Source organism: Myiozetetes cayanensis, unplaced genomic scaffold (genome assembly GCF_022539395.1).
Source record: "Myiozetetes cayanensis isolate MyiCay16 unplaced genomic scaffold, myiCay2020 scf7, whole genome shotgun sequence".
NCBI classification, from domain to species: Eukaryota; Metazoa; Chordata; class Aves; order Passeriformes; family Tyrannidae; genus Myiozetetes; species Myiozetetes cayanensis.
In genome coordinates, this window is record NW_026087964.1 from 6,319,920 (window position 1) to 6,340,562 (window position 20,643).

Below are 20,643 nucleotides of genomic sequence, written 5' to 3' on the forward strand. Positions count from 1 at the left end.
GAATTACGGAAGTATCTCCTCAAATATTACACGTGGGAGCAGAGAGAAATCTTCAAGGTGCCAAGGAAAAGATCATACCTGGCTGAAGCAGTTGCAGACTGCTCAGTGCTGGCAGTCAGTGTAGAGTGCAAAAATTGTTTCTTCTGCAGAGCAGTTCAAGCCCCTCCTATATATACCAGCAGCAGCTTTTTCTTAACCCTCACTTATGTCCCCTGTCCACTTCTACATTCATGATGTGCTGCTTCTTTGGCAAGTTTTTTTAAAATATTTTTATTTTGCTATAGTTTAGTTGCCAGCACTGGCAACTGTTAGTGGCAGCAGCACTTTACGTGTATTACCATTTTTTATTATTTCCTGTGGCTTAAAATCAGCTCAGCCTAGTGCTCTGTGCTTGCTGATCGGCAAACTCAAACACAGTTGGAGGTTGCTTTTGTAACTAATGCCCTGGGGGATACAGCAAAACTGCAGAAACAAGTCAAATGCTGGGATATTGTTTGTAACTGTGAACTGGCCCCAGAGTGCATGAGTGCTTGCTGCTGAGAGAAATAGGAGATGTGTCCCTTGGCAATAGAAATATATAATGGAGCAGAACTTTGGTCTTTGTTGTGTTGTGCTGGGTTTTCCTGGTTTAACAGAGATCTTTTATGAGCCAGTGTGTATCTACCCTCTTTCACCAGACTGTGCCTCACCAAAAATCACATGCAAATAATGAGAAGTTTTCAGAAGCATTGGGAGAAACAGAGTTTCAGGGCACCCTGGAAAACACATTTGTCCCAATAGGATGGTTCCCAGAGTGAATTTGTGTCTCCAATCCACATTCTCTTTTTCTCTTTGTAGCACTACAAATCTGGGGCAGGAAGAGGCTCAAAACATGAGTTCACTCGCCGACAAGGTACAAAGTCAAATCCAGTAGGTCTTATGACAGTAAGAATGATCTGCCTGTCTGTATCCGTGCTCTGCAAGTCAGTAGGAAGCCTGTCTTTGTTTCAACATGAATAAGGATTATGGAATGGTTATGCCAATATTAATTTCTGTTTAAAGGGGAATTTGGGATTAGCTCAGGAATCTCAGGTAATTTTCCTTCAGGTGCAGATTAATGGGAAGGTGCTGATGGGATTTTAGTTTGTCTGAGCTGGCATGGCTTTATATTCACTCATAACGTGGTGTGGCTGGAGATGTGCAACTCCCTTTAATCAGAGCTGTGTCTGCCCTGTCACTTTAAAGTACATAAACTCTTTGTATGTATAGGTTCAATTTCTACCAAAACCCTTGATGTCTCTGTGGGAGACGGGTTTGAGCCCCATGCAGCTTTCTGGGTTGCATTTGTTCTGATGGCACCCAACAAATGTCCTGGCTGTGTGTGGGAATTGCAGAATTCCATTTTTAAAGATTTTATATTTTATTTTATTTTATTTTATTTTATTTTATTTTATTTTATCCTGTGCTTTTGCTGTTAAAGATCAGGTGAATCAGGCGATTAGTGGTGCCTTTATAGCTTATAACAGTCTTCAACAGCCTTTGGGATGCAATATGTCTTCTGAATGGGCATGTATTTTCACAGCTCCCCTAACTGCTTATAATGAGAGGTATTGGACAGGGAAGGTTGGTATTTGAACTTTGCTTAATTAGTTCAGACAATGCAAACTAGGATCATCAAGAGAATGACAGAGGGGCTGGCAGTGGCCATTTCACATTGACAGAGAAGGGGACAGTTGGGGCAGATGGAGTGACTGTAAGTGTGTGCAGGAGCCCCAGCCAGCAGGGAAGGGGTAAGGTCAGGACAAGGAGCAGCCGTACATTGTCTCTGAGAAATGGAAATGTGCTGTGCTGCCAGTTTGGTTGTACGCCCCATTTCTCTATTATGGCAGTGGTTGGCTTCCCATTCAAGCTTCAGGCTTTCAAAATTGATTGCTTTTAGTTTAATGGTTAAATAAGCTCTGACAGTTTTTCATTGTCTTTTTTATCTTCAGCCTCTCTCATTCTCAAGACTTGTCTTGAAGGATTTTTTTCTGATAGACTCCCACTAGACGTCCTTAGACTCCCACCACCCTTCCTTAGACTGCCATCACTGACGTGGTGAATGTAAAACTTGCCCTTTTTAGACACTGGTCCCATCAGTTTCTCCCCATTTGTAAGGGATATGCTTATCCCAAAGGGAGAATGGTATGGTCAAAAATATCTGTCTACCCCCAACCTTTAAAACTTCCTCCTGACTGTTTCTATTTCAGTTTGTACTGCCTGGTTCCTTAATTATTTTAAAAAGATGTTACAATGTGATATGGAACCTGAAAGGATACAACTTCAGAAATGATTTGAATATGAAATTACAATACTACATAATTAGAAATGATAATTGCAATTAATGAATATAATTGGCATTTGCTGTACCAGAAATTGCAATATATTTTGAACTGAAATAATCTGAGAACTTAATTCTGATGTGCAGTCCATTAATTTTTATTGATTTAGTCATTACATAGGATTTTAAGCCTCTTCTTATGCACTAGAAGTTGCAGAGACACAGAGTCCAAAGTAGAGCTGAGAAACTTATAGATATCTACCTTCATAAATTCACAGAATAGCATATAATATATATACCTGTGGGTTGGTGTTCAGCTGCATGATGAGTTTTTTATTCTTGTATTTCAGTGTTTACGGAGGATGGAAATTTATGCAAATTTCCTTTCCGGTTCGGTGGAAGGTTATATCACTCGTGTATATCAAATATGTTTTCCAGAAAGAAATGGTAAGTTGACATTGCTCATAAATGAAGACAGCCTTCAAATGAAAATGTCATCGTTTTAGTGCTTTACTCTTACTTTTGGAATAATTAACTCGAGCTTGGTGTTGTGCCCAAGGAGACCAGTGCAGTTCTGCTGATAGTCATGGCCCTCAGGTCAAGGCTCTTGCTCAGGGGGAAGGCAGCCCAGGCACTGCATCTCCAGCACCACAGAAAGCTCAGGAACAGCAGAAATGTTCCCTCACTGCCCTTCATATTGGAACTGCCACTTACATGAGTGACAAGAGCTTGCACAGTAAAACCAGAACTGATGGTACGACCTGATAGAAAGCCTCTGCTGAAGGAGAGGGATCCAGACACCTGCAAGAGAGGACACTTGGTCGAGGTACTTGTATTGCAGCAGAGAACACCTGATTTTTGAGGAAAGTTGGTTTCCGTGCCCTCCCTCCCTGACGTATCTCTAATTTCTATCCAGATTGGCACCAGGCCCCTTTTGGATAGTGCACTACTAAGAAGTGAGGTATTACTCCTGTTTGTTGGGTAATGATTTATTCTCCTAGTGTGTTTAAGGCCAGGTCTCCTTCTTTTAGGCAAAGGTTACTCTTTTACATATGCAGAAGCTGTTAAAAGTATTCATGGCTCATTTTGGGGTAGGAGCACTCAGGTGGGAACCTTGCTGAAGCAACCATTGAATAAACACGATTAACTTGGCAGGCAAACCCATATAATAGATGTATATTAACAGAAATCAAAGGCAACAAAACAGGGCACCAGTAATGTGAAAATATATGCCGAGATGAGCCATGTGAAAGGCAAACACGTGCATGTTTTCAGAGTGGAGATAATATTTTAGAGTTTATTTTACTCGCCCATGCAGGGCAGAACTCTCATTTTTTATACCTGTCTGTTTAATTTTTTCATGATCTGTGGTGTCTTTCTGATGACAAATCTGTTTCAAGCGTAAGTGCTGGCGTAATGTAAACAACACAGCACACAACTGCTTACACAAATAGACATAGAGCTCCAGGCTAGGAGACCACTTTGGAATTTCCCCAATATCCACAGATACAACACAGGCAAGAAAAGCCTCCAGCAAACAAGATTTTGAGACTATCTTAACTTATGGAAAGGGAACTGGAATAATTTTCTCGTTTGAACCCTGTCTTTGATGAACTGCAGCCACAAGAGAGTTTGACCTTTGGACCCACTTAATTTTATGCAGTGCTTAAGATGTATCCCGTTAATACATGACACTCTGTGTATTTGTTTTTAGCCAGTTAGGCCACAGAAATGGAAAAACCTGTGAATAGATGGGATCCAAGGTTAGAGCACACTTTAGAGCTGACCTTGGACAACTCGCTCTCATGCTTCCGATTTTTTAAAAGCCATTTACAAGCAGGGAGACGAGGAGGAGGACAGCTGGAGCTGTTTGGTTTTGACAGACCATTTCACCCCATGGGTGACCTTCTGGCCAGTGTTTACTCATTGCTTATAAGCTAAAAGCAACTTAACGTGTGACTTCAGGCACAGAGGTGCCGGCAAAAGAGCCCTGAATAGCAGTTGGGAAACCTGTTCCGTGCATTTTTGTGTGACTTGGCACTGACCCAGGCTGGACTTACAGTGAATAACTGATCTCAGGAGACCTGGCAGACAGCAGGTGAAGGCAAGGTGCGTGACCTTCCTGTTCCTGCCTGCCTGCAAGCTGCTAGGAAGGATGGAGATGATGGGAGGCTGTGTCCAACATGCCTCTTTGGGAGCAAATGCAAGGAGACCAGACCAGAAAACGCCCACGTATGCATTTAAGTTCATGTCCTCAAGTCATACTTTAAGGAAAGACTTTACAGTGCAGGCCAAAGCCTTCTCCAATTTGCTTTAATTTTTATGTTTTCTCATGCTACATATGACACAGATTCTGTTTCAACATAAATCAGCTCCTGACTGCAGAAAGTCCTCCCTACTTTTTTTGAGAGCAACAAACAAGTTGTACCTTTATAAATATTTATTGAAAATACAGGAAAGAAGACAAAATAATTGCAGTATTTAAATAATAGTCTTCCTTTAACAGCGTCCTGTATTGCATTTCTCTTTAATTATAAGCTATTTTCACAGATAAATTCCTGTTTAGTGTCCTCTTACCAAGTCTTACATGATAACTTGCTAAAGATATCATGTAAATTTTCCTTTTGTGCTGAGGAGAAAAAAAAAGCCAGCTGGAATTGCTCCTGAATTTCACTGGTACCTCCAGAAAGACAGAGCAGTGTGGGCAGAGGCAAAATGGGTGTGCAATGAACATCTGTGAGAGCAAATGGGGAGGGTGGTCTGAACTGAGCCAAGCTGTGGTTGCAGGGAAGCTGCCAGCACCCTGCTCCTGTGTCCTGTGGTGGGATGGGTTCCTCGAGATTCTTCTCAAGGGCAATGGCAGGAGCAGACCTTGGCTGAGATTTTGGCTGTAAATTGGAAGGTATTGATTCATACCCTGGAGAAGCCTCCTCCTATGCTTGGGTGCTGGATATGTGGGTCCCCTGTGCAAAGGTAGGCTTAGATGTGTATAGGAAGGGCATGATCTTACCATATTCCCTGGAACACAAGATGATAACTTTCGATACTTTGGCCACAGATTGGAAACAGTGCAGAGGAGGGCTTTTTGGACAGCTGGATTACAAGATGGAGAGTTTATGGCAGTCCTGGAAAGGAGAAGTACATGTGGGTTGAGCTGGGAAATGTCAAGCACCAGGCTTGAAATTTTTCTGGTGCTGGTGGTGGAAGGTTTGGTGTTGTCAGGTGAAGTCTGGCCATCTCTCGTAGTCAGGACAACACTAAAAAGGTCTCAGGCAACCTCCAAGTCTCAAAAACAGTAGCAGCATCAGGTGTGATGGCAGAGCTCTTTCCTTCCACCAGTCTGTCCTGAGCCTTTGCTTGCTCTCTAAGACATCCTATTGTTAAAACTCCCAATGCTCATGATGGGTAAATAGCCCACTTTCCATTTATCTTGTCTGCCAGTTTGGCCTCATCTGTGACACACCATTTTGCTTGTCCATTCCTATGAAGTTTACCATGTATGGGTTTAAAATGTTATTTAAAGCTATCCCTAGAAAGTGGACTTTTCTGGTGTAATTAGTTCAGTGTCTGTGTCTTTTAAATTTTCACTTTTTTTATTAACAATTTTATATGACAGGCTGATATAAAGACATTTGCTATTTCATAAATTTTGAGCGCGGGTGCATTTGCAAATAGCGCAAAGAAATAATAAGCCTATTGGGTTGGTCTGGCTGCTGGGGGTCACATCCCCCAAGACTGAAATATCATCACATTTTTGGTAAGCCTCAAAGCAAAGAAGACATTTTAAAAAGAAAAGGAGGGAGGCAAGTGAAGTAGCTTTGAGGATGTGCTGAGGTTCTCCCAGACAGTGAGAGATATGTGGTGGAACATACAGAAGGATTATGTGACTGGGCAAGAAGCCTGACACTGAGGAGGCAGCTTGGCATCACAAGGTAGAATCAACCTCTTTGTAGTCACTGCAAGGCGATAGGGAAGGGTGGGACTGGCTGTGGACAGCATTGAGTGGGAGGACCAGTGGGTTGTGGAAAGCTGATAGAAGAAGCTTCTGTCAGGGTCTCTGATAACAAAAAACATTTAAGATGGAAAAATTTGAGATCCCCTTTTGCTTAGAACTTGACTGCTTCTGGACAGACTCCAGAGAGCATTGACTTGCACATAAACGTATTTTCCCCCGTAATAATCAGAGTTTTCTTGCATTTCTTAGGTTTATACAGAGCCTTTTTCATTTGCCTATTCCATGCTGCCCAGTGTAACATCACTCAGCTAAATCAGAAATTATGTCAGTCAGAAGAATCAGAAAACTTTGGATTCTCCTCCCCCATCATGGCTGGCAGAGATGAAGTGTTCAGTCAGAGATGGTTTTGCCAAGAGTGACGCAAGCAGTGCTGAGAACAGTTTTAACTCGTTCCTCATCTTAATCCTCATGCATGCTACACCATCCCTTAAAAAAGCAAAATCTACTTCCCACCAAGGGATCATTGAGAAATTTCCATCAATTCCCAGAAGAGTCACATTGGCCTTAATGCTTGTGAGAAAACAGCCTCTTTAAGTACATGCCAAGTTAATCTGCACTAGACTACCAAGCACCTTTTTGTTGGTGCACCTTATATAATTGAGGTCACCAAACTTAATATACATGGCCTGTTCAAATGCTTCATAGGAATTAAGTGTTTTAAATACCACATAGCATCTAATTAAGAAGGAAAGTAGGGCAATTAAAAAGGTACATACACGCTACAATAAAATTTCAATCTAGCTGGTGACGTCCCAGGGTGAAAAAATATTTGATCACACAAATGCTCAAGGTATGATAAAATTGTGCATAATAAAATAGATTATAAGGCACATTAAATACAGTAAACTCTAATTTTTCTAATGCCATGTAGCTGATATCTATTACGCTGCATTGGAATTGGTTAGGGAGGATCTTTTGGTGGATGGCACATTGGGACAGGACTTAGACCCCCAAGGTTCAGCCTCAGTTCAGTCACATGCTTCCTGTGTGACTTTGGGGAAGCCTATAAATTTACTTCTGTGAATGAAGAATAGCAGCTCAATGCTTCTTGGACTGCTTTGAGCCTTGGAGATGATAGACCAGGGCAGGGAAAGTGGCAGAAAGCAGCTGTCAACATTCGCCTTGGTAGGATTCCCACAGGCGACGTGGCGTGCAGGACCCAGTTCCCTGCTCTGAAAAAAAAGGGAAGGTTTTATTCGTGTCTTTGGAAATCACCACCATGTCAGTTATTTCCTCATTTCATCTAGCAAGTTCCAAAATAAGAACGCTTATAGGAACTGAGTGTAAAATAAGTTTGTTACTGAAAGCAAGGGAAAAGTCCCTCTGTGGACGTTCTCCTGCCTCCACAGATTATTGAAGGAACCATCAGGCATCAAAAATGGTCTGGGTCCTGTTTTTCTTGTTTTGTAATGAGTAAAGGAGACATAATTTATTTGCTTTGGTTTTATTTTTATTTCTGTCTTTCATTTTCTAATCTTAGAAATAACGTTGGGTTTTTTTTCTGGAGGATTTGTTGAAAAATCTCAGGTCCTGCTTCTATATCTCATTTTTAATCTGTTTTTAATTTGAGAGGAATGGAGCAGAGCAACTTTAACAAATGAAAGCAAACTTCTCCCTCTGATGTTAAGAGAGTTTGAATGAAAGAGATCCTAATTAGAAAAAAAAAAAAAAAAAGAAGTATGAATTTCCAGGTTGCCAAAGTGTGAAGGCCGTGAAGTTTCAGTTATTTAAAGCTGCACTAAACTTCACCTTTGATTTTCTTTTCAGGTGTTCAACAACACCTAACTTTGACCGGGACAGGAGCTGGGGACACTGTGCTTTGTTGCACAAGGACCACTCAGGTAAGATGAGCCATTGCTGGGTTGCTCCAGGTACCTGGCTCCTCCTTTGCTGTAAGGAGGGACAGTGCCTTCCATGCACCTTTCATTTGATGTACACAGAGCAAGCCTTCCCATTAGCTGTTTCCATAATCTCTCTGTGACTCTACAGAACCACAGTATTAAATTGTGTATATCACACAGTCTTTAATTCACTCCCTGTTGACTAATTTGAAGTCGTGGAGAGAAATTATGGTAACACCAAGGCGGAAATCTGAACTCCAGCTGGAGCCGAGCACAGAGGTGATCATCTTCTCCTCCCGCACAGCTTGGATGTGCTTATTAGCTTTTCCTTCATTTAATCATCTACTTTTTCTTCCTGTTTGACCTGTTAATTCTTTAGAAGGCACAGAAACATTTGGGAAAAAGCAAACCTCAAAACCAGATTTCCTTGGGCTTTGGGCTCCATCAGAGAAGGCAGGAGGCTAGACACGTTCACTGCAGTGAGAGGATTACTTAGCTGAACAGTGCTATGGCTTCATGTGGTCACCACACTCCAGTGCTATAATTACCTCATTGCTGAAGTCTGTCTAAAATGGGAAGTCAAGGTCTGTGGCAAACTCTCCTTTCTATATATATAGCTATAAGTCACTTTAACTGACACATGTGAGTGAAAGCACCACATCCCAAGAAGTTCAGTTGGGAACATGCACCTTTGCTTCTCTCTGTCTTCCCAGCTCCATGTTCCACGAGCTGGATGCTGGGGAATCTCATTTTATAAGGAATTCTCAATTCATATAGCACTGAAAAATCAGGTGTTGCACTGGTTAAACTTGATGCCACTGAGGTTTTTTTATTGGATCTATGTCTAAATCCCGATCATGTTCCTCTTTTTGCCATTTCACTACTTTTAAATGGGACCTGTCTTATTTAGTCTTCGGGATATGACCAGAGGCCCTTAGACGTTCACTTTCCACTTTCAAAGGGCATTTTCCACCATCCCCTTTCAGGGAGTTCTCCACAGTGTCAGGAGTCTCCTGCCAAGCTGATTGCAATCTACCAGAGCACTTGAAAAGCCAGCGTTAGCTGAATCATGCTGACAGTCTAAAATTAAGCAGTGCATAGCATCACCTTTTTAAACTTAATGACTTTAAATTATTTTCCAGCCTGGCTTTATAACAGATTTAACAGTAGATCAGAGGCAAACGACCCAACCCAAAAACAAGCAGCGCTGTTTGTGCCTTTGCAATGCAAGTGTATCAGACATGAACGTGGACTTTACAGGCAGTTTGTGGCTTACAAGAGCCAGGTTATGGGGGCTGCACTTAGTTATTCGTGAGTGGCCTCCCAGAGCTTAAAATATTGGTAGCTGCAACTCGTGACTGCTTTAATCCTCCAGTGAAGCAGTTGCTGTCACGGTGACAGCTGGCTGACTCAAGGAGACTCTTCAGGAGCTGAAAGAGCTTTCCAAGCCTAATGTTGCATTGCTGGGGGTGCCTGGTGCCACCTCTGTCCCTCTATCTGCCCATCACCATTGTCTTGCAAGACATTTGGCTGCCTGCAAAGCTTTTTTAGAACTCTTGGCTCATTTTTGCCCGTTACCCACAACAGTGATGGATAGGGTGGGTTGGAACAAGAAAGCCACCCTGTCTGCCTGCTTCTGGTTGAGTGGTGTCTCTGTCAGTGTACCTTAACATCAGTGAGGGCTTTCCCTGGCTACTGTTTTTTCTCCAGAAAAAAAACCCAAATAGGATTTATATCTGTGAGAGATGAAAGGAAAGAGAAAAAAGATGGGGTAGCTGGAAGAGATCACTTTGAGCTGTTGCAAAATAAAAAAAAACAACACAGAGAAAAGTTTAGTGGTGAGGTTGAAAGGAAAAGCGACAAAGTGGATGAAGGGAATTTTAAGCAAACAGGAAGAAAGGTCATCTGCTGAGGATGACAACTGGGAATAATAAGCAGACAAACTGAACAATGCTGATCTTTAACATAATATGATTTTGTTGGGGAAAAATCCACTAAAATATTAAATATTTGGGGAAATCTCAAATATTTTATAGATGCTTGAAAAACAGGATAAAAAGAAATTTCAGGGAGAGAGTATCCTTTGGCCATGAGGGGTTGGTGAGAAGCTGGGATGTTAACTGGGTTGGAGAAAAAGTTTCTTGAAAGCAAAAGTTGAAGTGCAAACTCTCTCCAGGCCAAGAATACCATGTATATTTGGGGATCCTACTTCAAAACATTGGAGGTGCTTACAAATCAATGCTAAGCAAGTGTTGGAGGCAGTGTTTCTGATATAGAAAAATACGTCTCCCAAATTCAAGGGAAAGTTTAACCAGACAGCCTTTAAGCTTCAGGATGAAGTGAAGCTCGGGTATGTAGTTTCTGCTGGAGGGAGTTGTTAGTACTGCACTGTGCAGAGTCAGAGCTTGCTCTATGAAGTCATGGCCCTTGATCAACTCCCCCTACTATCTGTGGGAGCTTTATTACTGCCTTCAGGGGTTATTTGTTCAGGTTTCCAGAAATCCTTCCCCCCTGCCCAGGGGATACCTCTGGTTTGTGCAGTAGCTGCCCAGTGTGAGCCCCTTCATACACATGGACCAACTGGGCTGTGAATCCATAGCTTGCATTTACGTACACGTATGTATAAAAGTGCAATGCTCCTACATGTGGAACTTCCAGATCTTGGGCAGTCTGGTAGAACTACTGCTCTGAATGTCTGGAAATCTTGGACAAACAGCCAAAACCCCAGGGAGGCCCAGACATGGGAAAAAAAGTGCCAGGCAGTGAGTATTTTTAAGGTACATCTGGACTGATATGGAAAGAAGAAGTAGAGCAGTGTGGGCTGTGCAGGCAGGAGGAAGAGGCATCACCCCCAGAGGGGCTCTGGGGAAGATGGGCGGCAGAAACAAAGTTTTTTCTGGGAGATACGGGTAGAAAGGTGAGACAAGGCTACTGCTCATTCAGCAGAGACTCAGAGAGGTGAAGCTGAAGTCAAGATGACTGCTAACAAGCACAGAGTGTTTTGCCCATGAGGGTGCTTTAGACAGTGTTGAGAAGGCAGGGACTTAGCACTCCCCAGTAAATGGATCCTTAATGGTGGTCAGGATTCCTTGCAGGGAACTGTGATGCTTATGAGCAGAACTTGCTGCTGGACTCCGGGAAAGGTGGGGAGGGACACTGAACAGCCCTGGAAGGTCAGACTGGAGTGGTGGGTAGGATGTAGTAAGGTACTCACTGGGAAGGAAGGGGAGAACTGGAAGTGCTTTTTGCAGATTTAACAAGGGTACAAAAAAATTACTTGAGCTCTTGTTGCAGCAGAAGATGCCTTGGAGATCAAGTCATGGTTTGGATGTAATGGGAAGTACAGGATTTTCCTTTGAGGAAACATTACATCACTAGAAGTTTCCTAACTATCAACAGCAGGAATATTAGGAATGTCACTGACTTTACTTGCTTTCCCTTGATGTTATCCTGGAGTGAAACTACCAGTGAATACACCCAGACCTGCTATCTGATATGAATTACATCACTGTCTTCTGAAGTAAATATTTTGATCTGTGCAGGGGAACCTCACATGTATCTTTGTGCTTCACCTTGGCCCTGTACGTGTGTACCTGTGCTTCTGTACGTTGCATCCCGTGCTTGGGACCACACTCTCCAGCTGAAGAAGCACCTGGATTGAGTAACTCTAGAGTTGGTGTTGCAGAGTTTGAGGAGCATTAAAAAAGATTAGAATGTAAACAAGCTGTTGGGCCGGCTCTGGAGCAGGTGTAATCATGCTGTTGTTAACTTCAGAGGAGATACATCCCTCAACACTGCTTGAAATCAGGAACATTGCCTGGACAGCAAGACTTACTACGTTTGCATGGCACATTGCCATGTAAACCTTCTATTGCAGGAATTAGTGGATTATCCTGGCTCATATGCTCCTCTCCCACCACGTTTTCCCATGATTTAGAAAATTCCTTAGTAAACAGATATCCTGGACTGGTCCAATTGAATCTTTCTTTTGCCTGATTTACTTGGATGTGCTTTGTGTTTTGCTTTATAATTTCGCCCTTTGTTCCAGCTGCCCATCGGTTTTAGACATAATCCAAAAATCCACAGCAAATTCTTCTGTCAAGGGTTGTCCTTCGTGTAATGTCAAAGAGAGATGCCTAATCCTGGTGACTGATGCTGCAATGCGAAGGTTGCAGGGCAGAAAGCCGAGCAGAGGCAGAATTGCAGCCTTCCTCCTCCCCAGTGTAAAGGCACAGCTCCATCTTGTGGGCACCTGTCCCACTTCTTCCTCACTGCAGTGCCAGATCTGGCACCTTCAGGCGTGCCTGGACCTACCATCTTTGGACAACTTACTCTGGGGGAGAAGATTCAGCTCAGTGATTTACCATATGGTTTTTAAAAGCTGGATAAATATAGCTGCTATACAGCTGAAAGCAAGCCCAATGTAAATTGGTTGGATACATTTTGTTTTAGCTTAATAGGTGGTATTAAACCCACCGTGCATTGAACCAAAATGCTTCACGTAATCAAGTGGATGCCTAACACAGCAAAGCCTGGCTTATCTGGCACCTATTAACAACAATCTCTTGTGTGGCCTCTCTAGATCACTGTGCAAGCAACCCTTGCCAAAATGGAGGGACCTGTTCTCTCACTCATAGCCACAGGATGTACCACTGTATCTGTCCTGAGGAATTCACAGGCGATGATTGTCAGCTGAGTAAGTATCTTCTTCCATGAGTGTTACAACATGAAATATGAGTAGTAAGTAAAGCTCATTAATGTTTGCTTAATGAAAAGGTAGTGCTCTTGTGATAGGAGAGACCACTGCAGCATGAATGTTTGTGTAGGTGGATCTCCAAATGGTTATGACAGACAATTCGTTCCTGACAGGACATCTGAAAATAGTTTGACTGTACAATTATAAATCCAAGTATGCTCTGATCATAGGAAACACAAAAAGCCTCTTCCCCTTCCTTTGCTATTTTAAGATTTAAATAACCCCTACATGCTTGGAAATTACTTATACCTAGTAGGTAGGGTATAAAGACATGAAAAAGCAACACAATTTCAGGTGATGCCTTATTCCTTATGTATATTCACATATGGGTTATTACAGCTTTTCCTGTGATGTCAACTTTGTACCTGGGTAGCTGCTCCACCTTCAGGGCAGTCATTTTAAAAGGAGTTGAGTTAGGCCAAAAAGCTTTGCTTGAGTTATTTTCCAGTTTTATCATGATGTCACTCCCAATTTGCTGCACATCAAGCAAAGAGATTTTTCACTGAGGGTTTTCAGTTGTGCTTGCTGAAGTTTCATGAAGGCTTTTCATAGAAACATGGAATTGTTCAGGTTGAAAAAGACCCTTAAGTTCATTGAGTTCAACCATTAACCCTACACTGCCAAGTCCACCACTAGCCCATGTTCCCTGCAGCTCTAGACTTCTCTCTTAATAATAAACAAGGAAGCCTTTTTCAGGGGATGATGCATTAAAGGGGCACTGACCCAAGTTTATACTACTGATTTGACTTTTTTTGTTTTCTGAACAAACTTCTGGAAGGGTTTAAGTAATGGTGATGCTGTCATGCTTTAGGAGAAAGCCATCTCTGTCTCCAGGTCCTTGGAGCTGCTGCTCTAGTGGCTTGGTGCCTCCACACTGTGGAGGCTGGCTTGTTTGAGAAGCACTGCCAACAAACACGCATCTGCTCAGAAGGAAAGAAGGGATGAACAGGGCATGATGGAGATTGTGCTGCTGTTTCTTGCAAGGAATAACATCTGAAAGCTTGTGTTGTTTGTAAAACTTTGTTTCAGAGAAATGTTTTGACGACAGTCTCTACGTGTTCTTTGATGTGGGCGTGAGCTGGTCAAGAGTCCAACACGGAGTTGTGGAGCAGTGCATTTGTGTGAACGGCCAGAGCGAGTGCGAGCGTGTTGAACACAAAAGTAAGGCACTATTTTGTGTTACAGCTTTAGGCCTGCACGGTGTTACACACCGCAGTGCTGTTCTTGCAGCCCACAAAGCCCCCCTTAAAAGAGAATATTTTAGCTTTCCTTTCCATGTGTGAGCAGTAATACTGACCCAGGAAATCGCTTCAATATGTCCATCCTTATCCGAGGAAGCAATTATATACATTATGATGAATTTTAGGGACACACCTCAGGGTTTTCTTTGAGAGGGATATAATCCCGATCTGCAGTATGCAAGAATAGGCAACAGATTATATATTAGAAGTGATAAAATTTCTCCTCCAAAACTGTAACATCCTTGAGAGGCATGCCCTGCTCAATCTTCCTCTGTGCACCCACAATCCCTTCATATTGCTGTTTTTACTCTGTCTTTCTTCTCAAGTCTATTCCCTTGAGTTACTACCATGTAAACTTAACCTTCCTCCAGGATCCCATAAAACCTTCATTGACCCCAGAGTCCCCATGATTTTTGGCTAAACATACCCATTCCTGGCCAGGGTAATGCTCAGGTTATGAAGCCTCCTCCTTGTTTTGGGGCTGCCAGGTACTCAACACAGCTGGCCAGGCACAGGGCATGCACTTGGGGTTGTCTCTTACCTGATGAAGCCAGCACAGCACCTTCCATTGAAAGGAGAGATGTTGCAAGGCAAACCATATGCCTCACCTCTGTATGTGCTCTGGTATGGCTATTCTGTTACTCAGTCTGGCTGACTTTTACCCTGCCCAGACTCCCAAGTAACTTACAGTACACACAAACTTCATAAAAGCCCTTTGAAATAGGCTTTTATTCCCACCTTACATAACTGCAAACTAAAGTATGGAGAGTCAGTGGCTTTCTAGGTCATCAGGAGTCCATGGGAGAGTTGCAAAATTTGATAGGATTTTATACTTCCCAATCACAGATCTTAAATATTTAACTGAGCTACCTACTAGATATGTTATTATAAGTTTTAATAGAGCTTAGTGGCAAGCCTGGAATTGGCAGAACCCGCTGTAGAGAAAGAAGTGTTAATACCATCACCACTAGTAATAACAATCACCACCCCCATTTTACCTATTGTTCATTAATAATTTTTTCAATAGCTGACATTATCCAATAGCAGTAAAAACAACGAGACAGACCTTAGTGGGGAGAAACCAGCCAAATTTCCTTTAATTTATATCAAGTGTAGGTCTGAGATGAGTAAAAAAGGATAAACTTCCCAAAAATGTGTATACACAGAGAAGATGTACTGAAGTAAAATTAAATGGACTGATTCTCTTGAATAATTTGTACCTTTGGTTTGATCTTTGGTTTCTGCTTGTAGGCTGTGTTCATGACCCTTGCGTGAATGGTGGAGAGTGTAAAATGGTTACCTCCAGTGGGAAAACAGTATGTGATTGCAAAGAAAATTATAGGGGAAAGTATTGCAATATTGGTGAGTATACCAACCTACTGGCAGATGGAATATGGTGTTTTCATCTGGGTGTGAAGCTGGTGGGTTTTGCCTCTGTGTTGTATTCTGCATTTGAGGACATTTCTTGTAACAACTGAAGAGTCACACAGAACAAGGGTCTAATGTATTTCTACAGTGTACAACATAACACACACTTCACCGCTGAGACTCTGTTTCTAAAAGTATGTGTTCATGTCCTTAACTTTATAGAAAATCAATAACAGAAATTTTAATTCAGTTACTCATGACCATATGGTAAGTGCATGCTTCCATTTTGCAGGATCAGTCACAGAGTTGTAGTCTAGAGCAACTGCCTCCCCACAGATCCATGCATCCCCTCATAAAACTGGAATTTATGCTCTGACAAAATCTAGCAGCTGACTGTGTTTGGTAGCACTACATTACTGTGGGAAGTAGACAAATAGCGAATGCACACCCTTTGAGTTACCTTGAACTTTAATAGCACATTTAGCCCAGCACAGCTTACATAAAACCCTTGCTTGCTCTGGTGGGTCAGGGCAGAGAAATCTGCATTTTGGTGTCTATGTGTTAGTTCTGTTTTGCTTATGAGAAGCTCCATAGTTTTTGATATAACATTCCTCCAGAAGACTTAACATTTATCCCTACAGGGGTTAAATCTGCTTGTAAAGCTTGTTTGCATATTAAATCCTCAAGTTCTATCAGTGGCTGTGTCTTTCTGAGTGCATAAATCCCATGGCTCATCAAAATTGAAGACATGACTCCCAGCAGCTATAGTGGCACCTATTTGGTCCAAATAGGTAAAAAAACATGGTAATGAACACTGCAATTGGTGTCTGGTGTTCTTTTTGTTATTCTGATAGTTAACAAATTGTGCAGCTAACTATTCAAGCTGGAAAAAAAGAAATCCATTTGGGAGACCAGCAGTACAGCTGGAATAACAAAAAACAGGAGTGAAATGGCAAATTTGATGGTGTATGAACTGGTCCTGAACCTTCACTCGCAAGGTTCCTGATGAATCATGCAAAATGGGTTTGTGACTCTTTTAAGTTCTTCATAAGGAGCACTATTTTATCTGGGGCCTGGATTATAAACATCAGGATGACAGTGTTAGAGCTGTAATACCGGTTTCTGCCTGGCTAGCTTAGAACAAGAAATAAGCAGGTGCTCTTTGATTACTTGAAAATAATAAAGCAAACATTTGATTTGCTAAACAAATGGCTTTGGATGCTTACAATCCATCTGTGTTCTGCTGCCTAACACTCCCACACAAAATGGGAACCGAAGGAGTGTGTTTATGTGTCAGGGCCTTGGAAACAAGTTTTAAAAATGAAAAAACCTCTCTTTGCCAGGATTTAGTCATTCTAAATTCACGCAAAAATGAATTAGTGCTCAGGTCTCTGGACCTGGTGGTATCATCACACTAGGACAATGGCATTCCAGTGCAAGCACTAGGAGCTTCTATTCTCAGAGCACACAGAACTGATTTTTTAATATGTGTTGCATTAAGATTTTGTTTAACCCTTCAATCTGATGCTGTGAGCACAGCTGGCTTTTTTTCTTTGTTTCCTTCTTACTAACTTCTATAGTTTCTATAGTTTCCCTTGTTTAAAATTTACCCTTTAGTCTAAATAGCTTGTGTTTATAATGCTTGATTCAGAGAAAGTTACAGTATCTCCTAAATGTACTTTATTCTGAATTATTCAGTTATAGAGGCAACCTTAAGCCCAAGGTGTGATGCTAAAATGTCTTATTTTGTTTTATTTTTATTAAAAAAATAAAGAACTCAATCAATTTAATAAACAGTAAGTCTCCCAAATTGTTATTGAGCTGTCATGTGTTTGAGGTCTCTCTGATGCCCTCTGCCCTCAACTCATACAAGGAATAACCAGTCTTGATATGGAAATTAGCTTGAAAACCAGCTAATTTATCTTAACATTTCACTCACAATTATTAATAAACAATGTACCATTCTGAGGCAGATCATAAGTCCAAGTAATACTGTAACTCAAGCACTGTCAAAGTAGACAGAGGAGTAAAGAAAGTACAGGAAATTACTGAGAAATACTTCTCCCAGTTGAGGATTTTCTTAGCACATGCTTGGACCATCATACCTGATAGACTTTTACCTGTTTTCCATGAATTTGTCAAAACTCTTTAGAACTCCTTTATGCTTTTCCCTTTCACAGCATGCCATGTCAAGAAGTTCCAGAATTTAAATAGATGTGATGAGAAGCAGTATTTTCTATTGTTAACTAAAAACCTACTGCCTGATAATTTCATTCTTCCCCTTTGAACAGTGAGTAATGGAATAACCATAACTTTTGTGATTTTAAGGATATCTATTTATCTGTCCATTACTTTTTTTTGGACTACAGGGTACCTGTCAGCACTAAAAAATTATCTTTTCACTGATCTTAAAATTTTCTTGCAAACAATCATTATACATATGTGTGTGTACATATATATATGTATATATATAAGTATGTATATTGCCAAGCCCTTATCATAAATGACCATGCAGCTACTGGAAAAGGATGAGCTGACTTAAAAATATGGGAGGTGATAAAAGTAACATAGGAGATATCCATAACAAAGGAGATTGATATACAAAAGACAGTTTCTAATATAGATTTCTATTCTTTATGGTAATACATTATTTTCTTGCCCTTAAAGAAGAAATTTTCAGTACTAAAGAAAGAACTGCCATTTAAAAAAAACGTTCTGAGACAGTTTATATGCATAAGATTTTAGCAAGGTTTAATTTCAAAGGAAATTAGACACATCATCAAAAAATCTCTCCCCAAACAGATGCTGTTTAAAATTTTTCAGGGATCCATGGTTAATTAAGTTTAATTCATAATAATTACTCTTAAATATGCACCTATTTTCAGATATAAGGATTCTGTATTAAAAAAGAGTAGCTTTATTCTCTCTGGAAACAGAGCTCTTCTTGAGAGAGCTCTGAATCCAGGCTTTAGGTTAAGATGCAGAATTAATTATCCAACCATGAGTAGCAATGGTTGTCTCATTGTACAGAGAAAGTAATAAAAAGGGCCCAGGCCCAGCCAGTTTGGCAGTGTTAAATGTGAGCAAGAAGTGAAACCTGAGGACGATGTGAGCAGGATATTTTGTGTTTGGTCCAAGCTGATGTAGGGAGTGGAGAGGGAATTTTTATGGGAGATGTTTATCTTCAGAATATTTAACTTCATTAAAGGTGCTAACTGATGACAAACAGTTAAAAACACGTAATTTTAAAATTACTTTGACACTTTACGCTTCTTTGAACAGATGGGAGCCATAGTGGAGATGTTGGGTGAACACAGAGGGATACTCAGCTAAAGAAAGAGGAGTAGTTATTTGACCAGAGGACAGATAATTCATTATAATAAGATTTATGGAGAAGTTAAAGGAAGATGAAGGGTAAAGGAAGGAGATGTGGGACTTTTTTTTCAAGGGATTGGTGCTTTTTGGTTTCTGTGGTTGAAACCCTACCATTGCATTCACACTATTTGCCTCAGTTGATATGTGAGTGGAAATTAATATATATATTGCCCAATTTCTGTGTAAAATCGCTTTCTTCTCCTTAGCATTGCTTTGTTACTGCTTTTTTGGGTGTGGGTTTTCAGTAAATTTGGGGTACTTAACTTGTATTTTAAATTTATTCTTGATTTGTTGGAGGATATGTTAGTGGGATACCTTTATCCTGTTTACTTAGTTGTCAAGTCTTTTCCTGAAACTTCTAGTGTCTTTGAGTGGTTTTGTTGTGTTACTGTTTATCAGAAGAATAGGCGGTACAGATGTGTGGGGTTTTATACTACATATTTCGATGGTTTGTCAGCTTTCAGCTGGATTTTTACAGTGTAGGATTACCTTAATCACTGGGTGGTACATTGTTGTTGATGGCTATCTAGGGTTTATTTATGGCTCATTTGTTGTATCAGGACTCAGCTACAGTTCAGGGTGTGCTCTTGTGACACTATTTGTGAAAATAAGGTAGCCGTGTACTAAGTGGCAGATTTCGGTGCTTTTCATGATTAAACCAATGAAGAAGTAGAAAGCAGCACATAGAAAGCCCATCTCACATGGAAAGCCTGTTTGGATTTGTGTCGCTGTGGTTGTGGGTTACAGTAGTTTTGAGAGGACTGCACAGAGGATCATATGTTTTGAGTTCTCTTTGGATTGAGGTTTAGGTAGCAACACTGATTTTGACAGTATTTTGGTCATGATGAACTGTGAAGTTGGTGAAAGTATTTTTGAAACCTCTTTATGTTTTCTAGTGCTATTGTTGTGTCTTTTTTGTTTGTTTGCTTGTTTTGTTTTGTTTTGTTCCCCCCCCCTCATTAGGCTGTGGGTACTGGAATTAGAATGGCACCATAGCTTTAAAGAAAGTATGAGTTGGAATGCTAATTGTGGAAGGCTTATGGTTATGTAAGGAAATGTGGTGTATGTCAGATGTAGGTTGAAGATTCTTAGAAAAGGAAGATGACAGAATAGCTGAGTATATAATTACATACAGGAAAAAAAACCTTCTTGGCCACATCTTTAGGGGTTAAACTGGGGGAGTGTGAGGTAATAGAATTAGTAAAAATGACAGCAAACCCACCTTTTCAGTGGTTCTTTTACTGAAATAGGGTGTTTGCAGTTTTCTACTAAAAAGGTACTTTAGTAAAGGAAATTCAGCTCTGGAGGCTGGAAGGAAAGTTTTAAAACTTCTTCTGAAGACAGAAGATAATACATCTTAACTTTTTGGTTTATATTTACCATCTGCTAGAATGGTTTTTGGACTAGTGTTTAATTTTTTATTTTCTAGGATCAGAAGAGGCAAAAAAAAAGAAATAGGGTGAAATATAATAATAAGGTCTGTTGGCTCACAATGGTAAGTGTGTCTTCAACCAGTTCCCCCCTGAACTTGGACAAATACATCTGTGACTAAGACTTGAAGAGGATTTCTAAGTGGGTCTGAGATGATGCTTGTTGCTTGCATGTATGAAGAACTGGGACTAGTAATAAAACTAGGCTGAAAAAGAATAAAGTTATTATGGAACAGCAGATAAAAAAGCACAGTTATGGCTGAATATAGCTTGGAGAGGTGATTATTTTATTTGCAGAGGTAAAGTTTTATGGGTTCC

The 20,643-nt window shown here is 40.9% G+C and overlaps 1 protein-coding gene across 1 annotated transcript in view; it reads left to right on the forward strand.

Annotated features, from left to right (window-relative positions):
- The window catches only part of HGFAC (HGF activator), a 46,356-nt gene that overhangs the window by 869 nt on the left and 24,844 nt on the right, over positions 1–20,643 (forward strand). The window contains exons 2-7 of the mRNA XM_050338385.1: positions 838–892; positions 2,650–2,746; positions 8,082–8,155; positions 12,738–12,851; positions 13,941–14,072; positions 15,404–15,514. Coding sequence (XP_050194342.1) covers positions 838–892; positions 2,650–2,746; positions 8,082–8,155; positions 12,738–12,851; positions 13,941–14,072; positions 15,404–15,514 — 583 coding nt within the window. The remainder of the gene's footprint in view (positions 1–837; positions 893–2,649; positions 2,747–8,081; positions 8,156–12,737; positions 12,852–13,940; positions 14,073–15,403; positions 15,515–20,643) is intronic.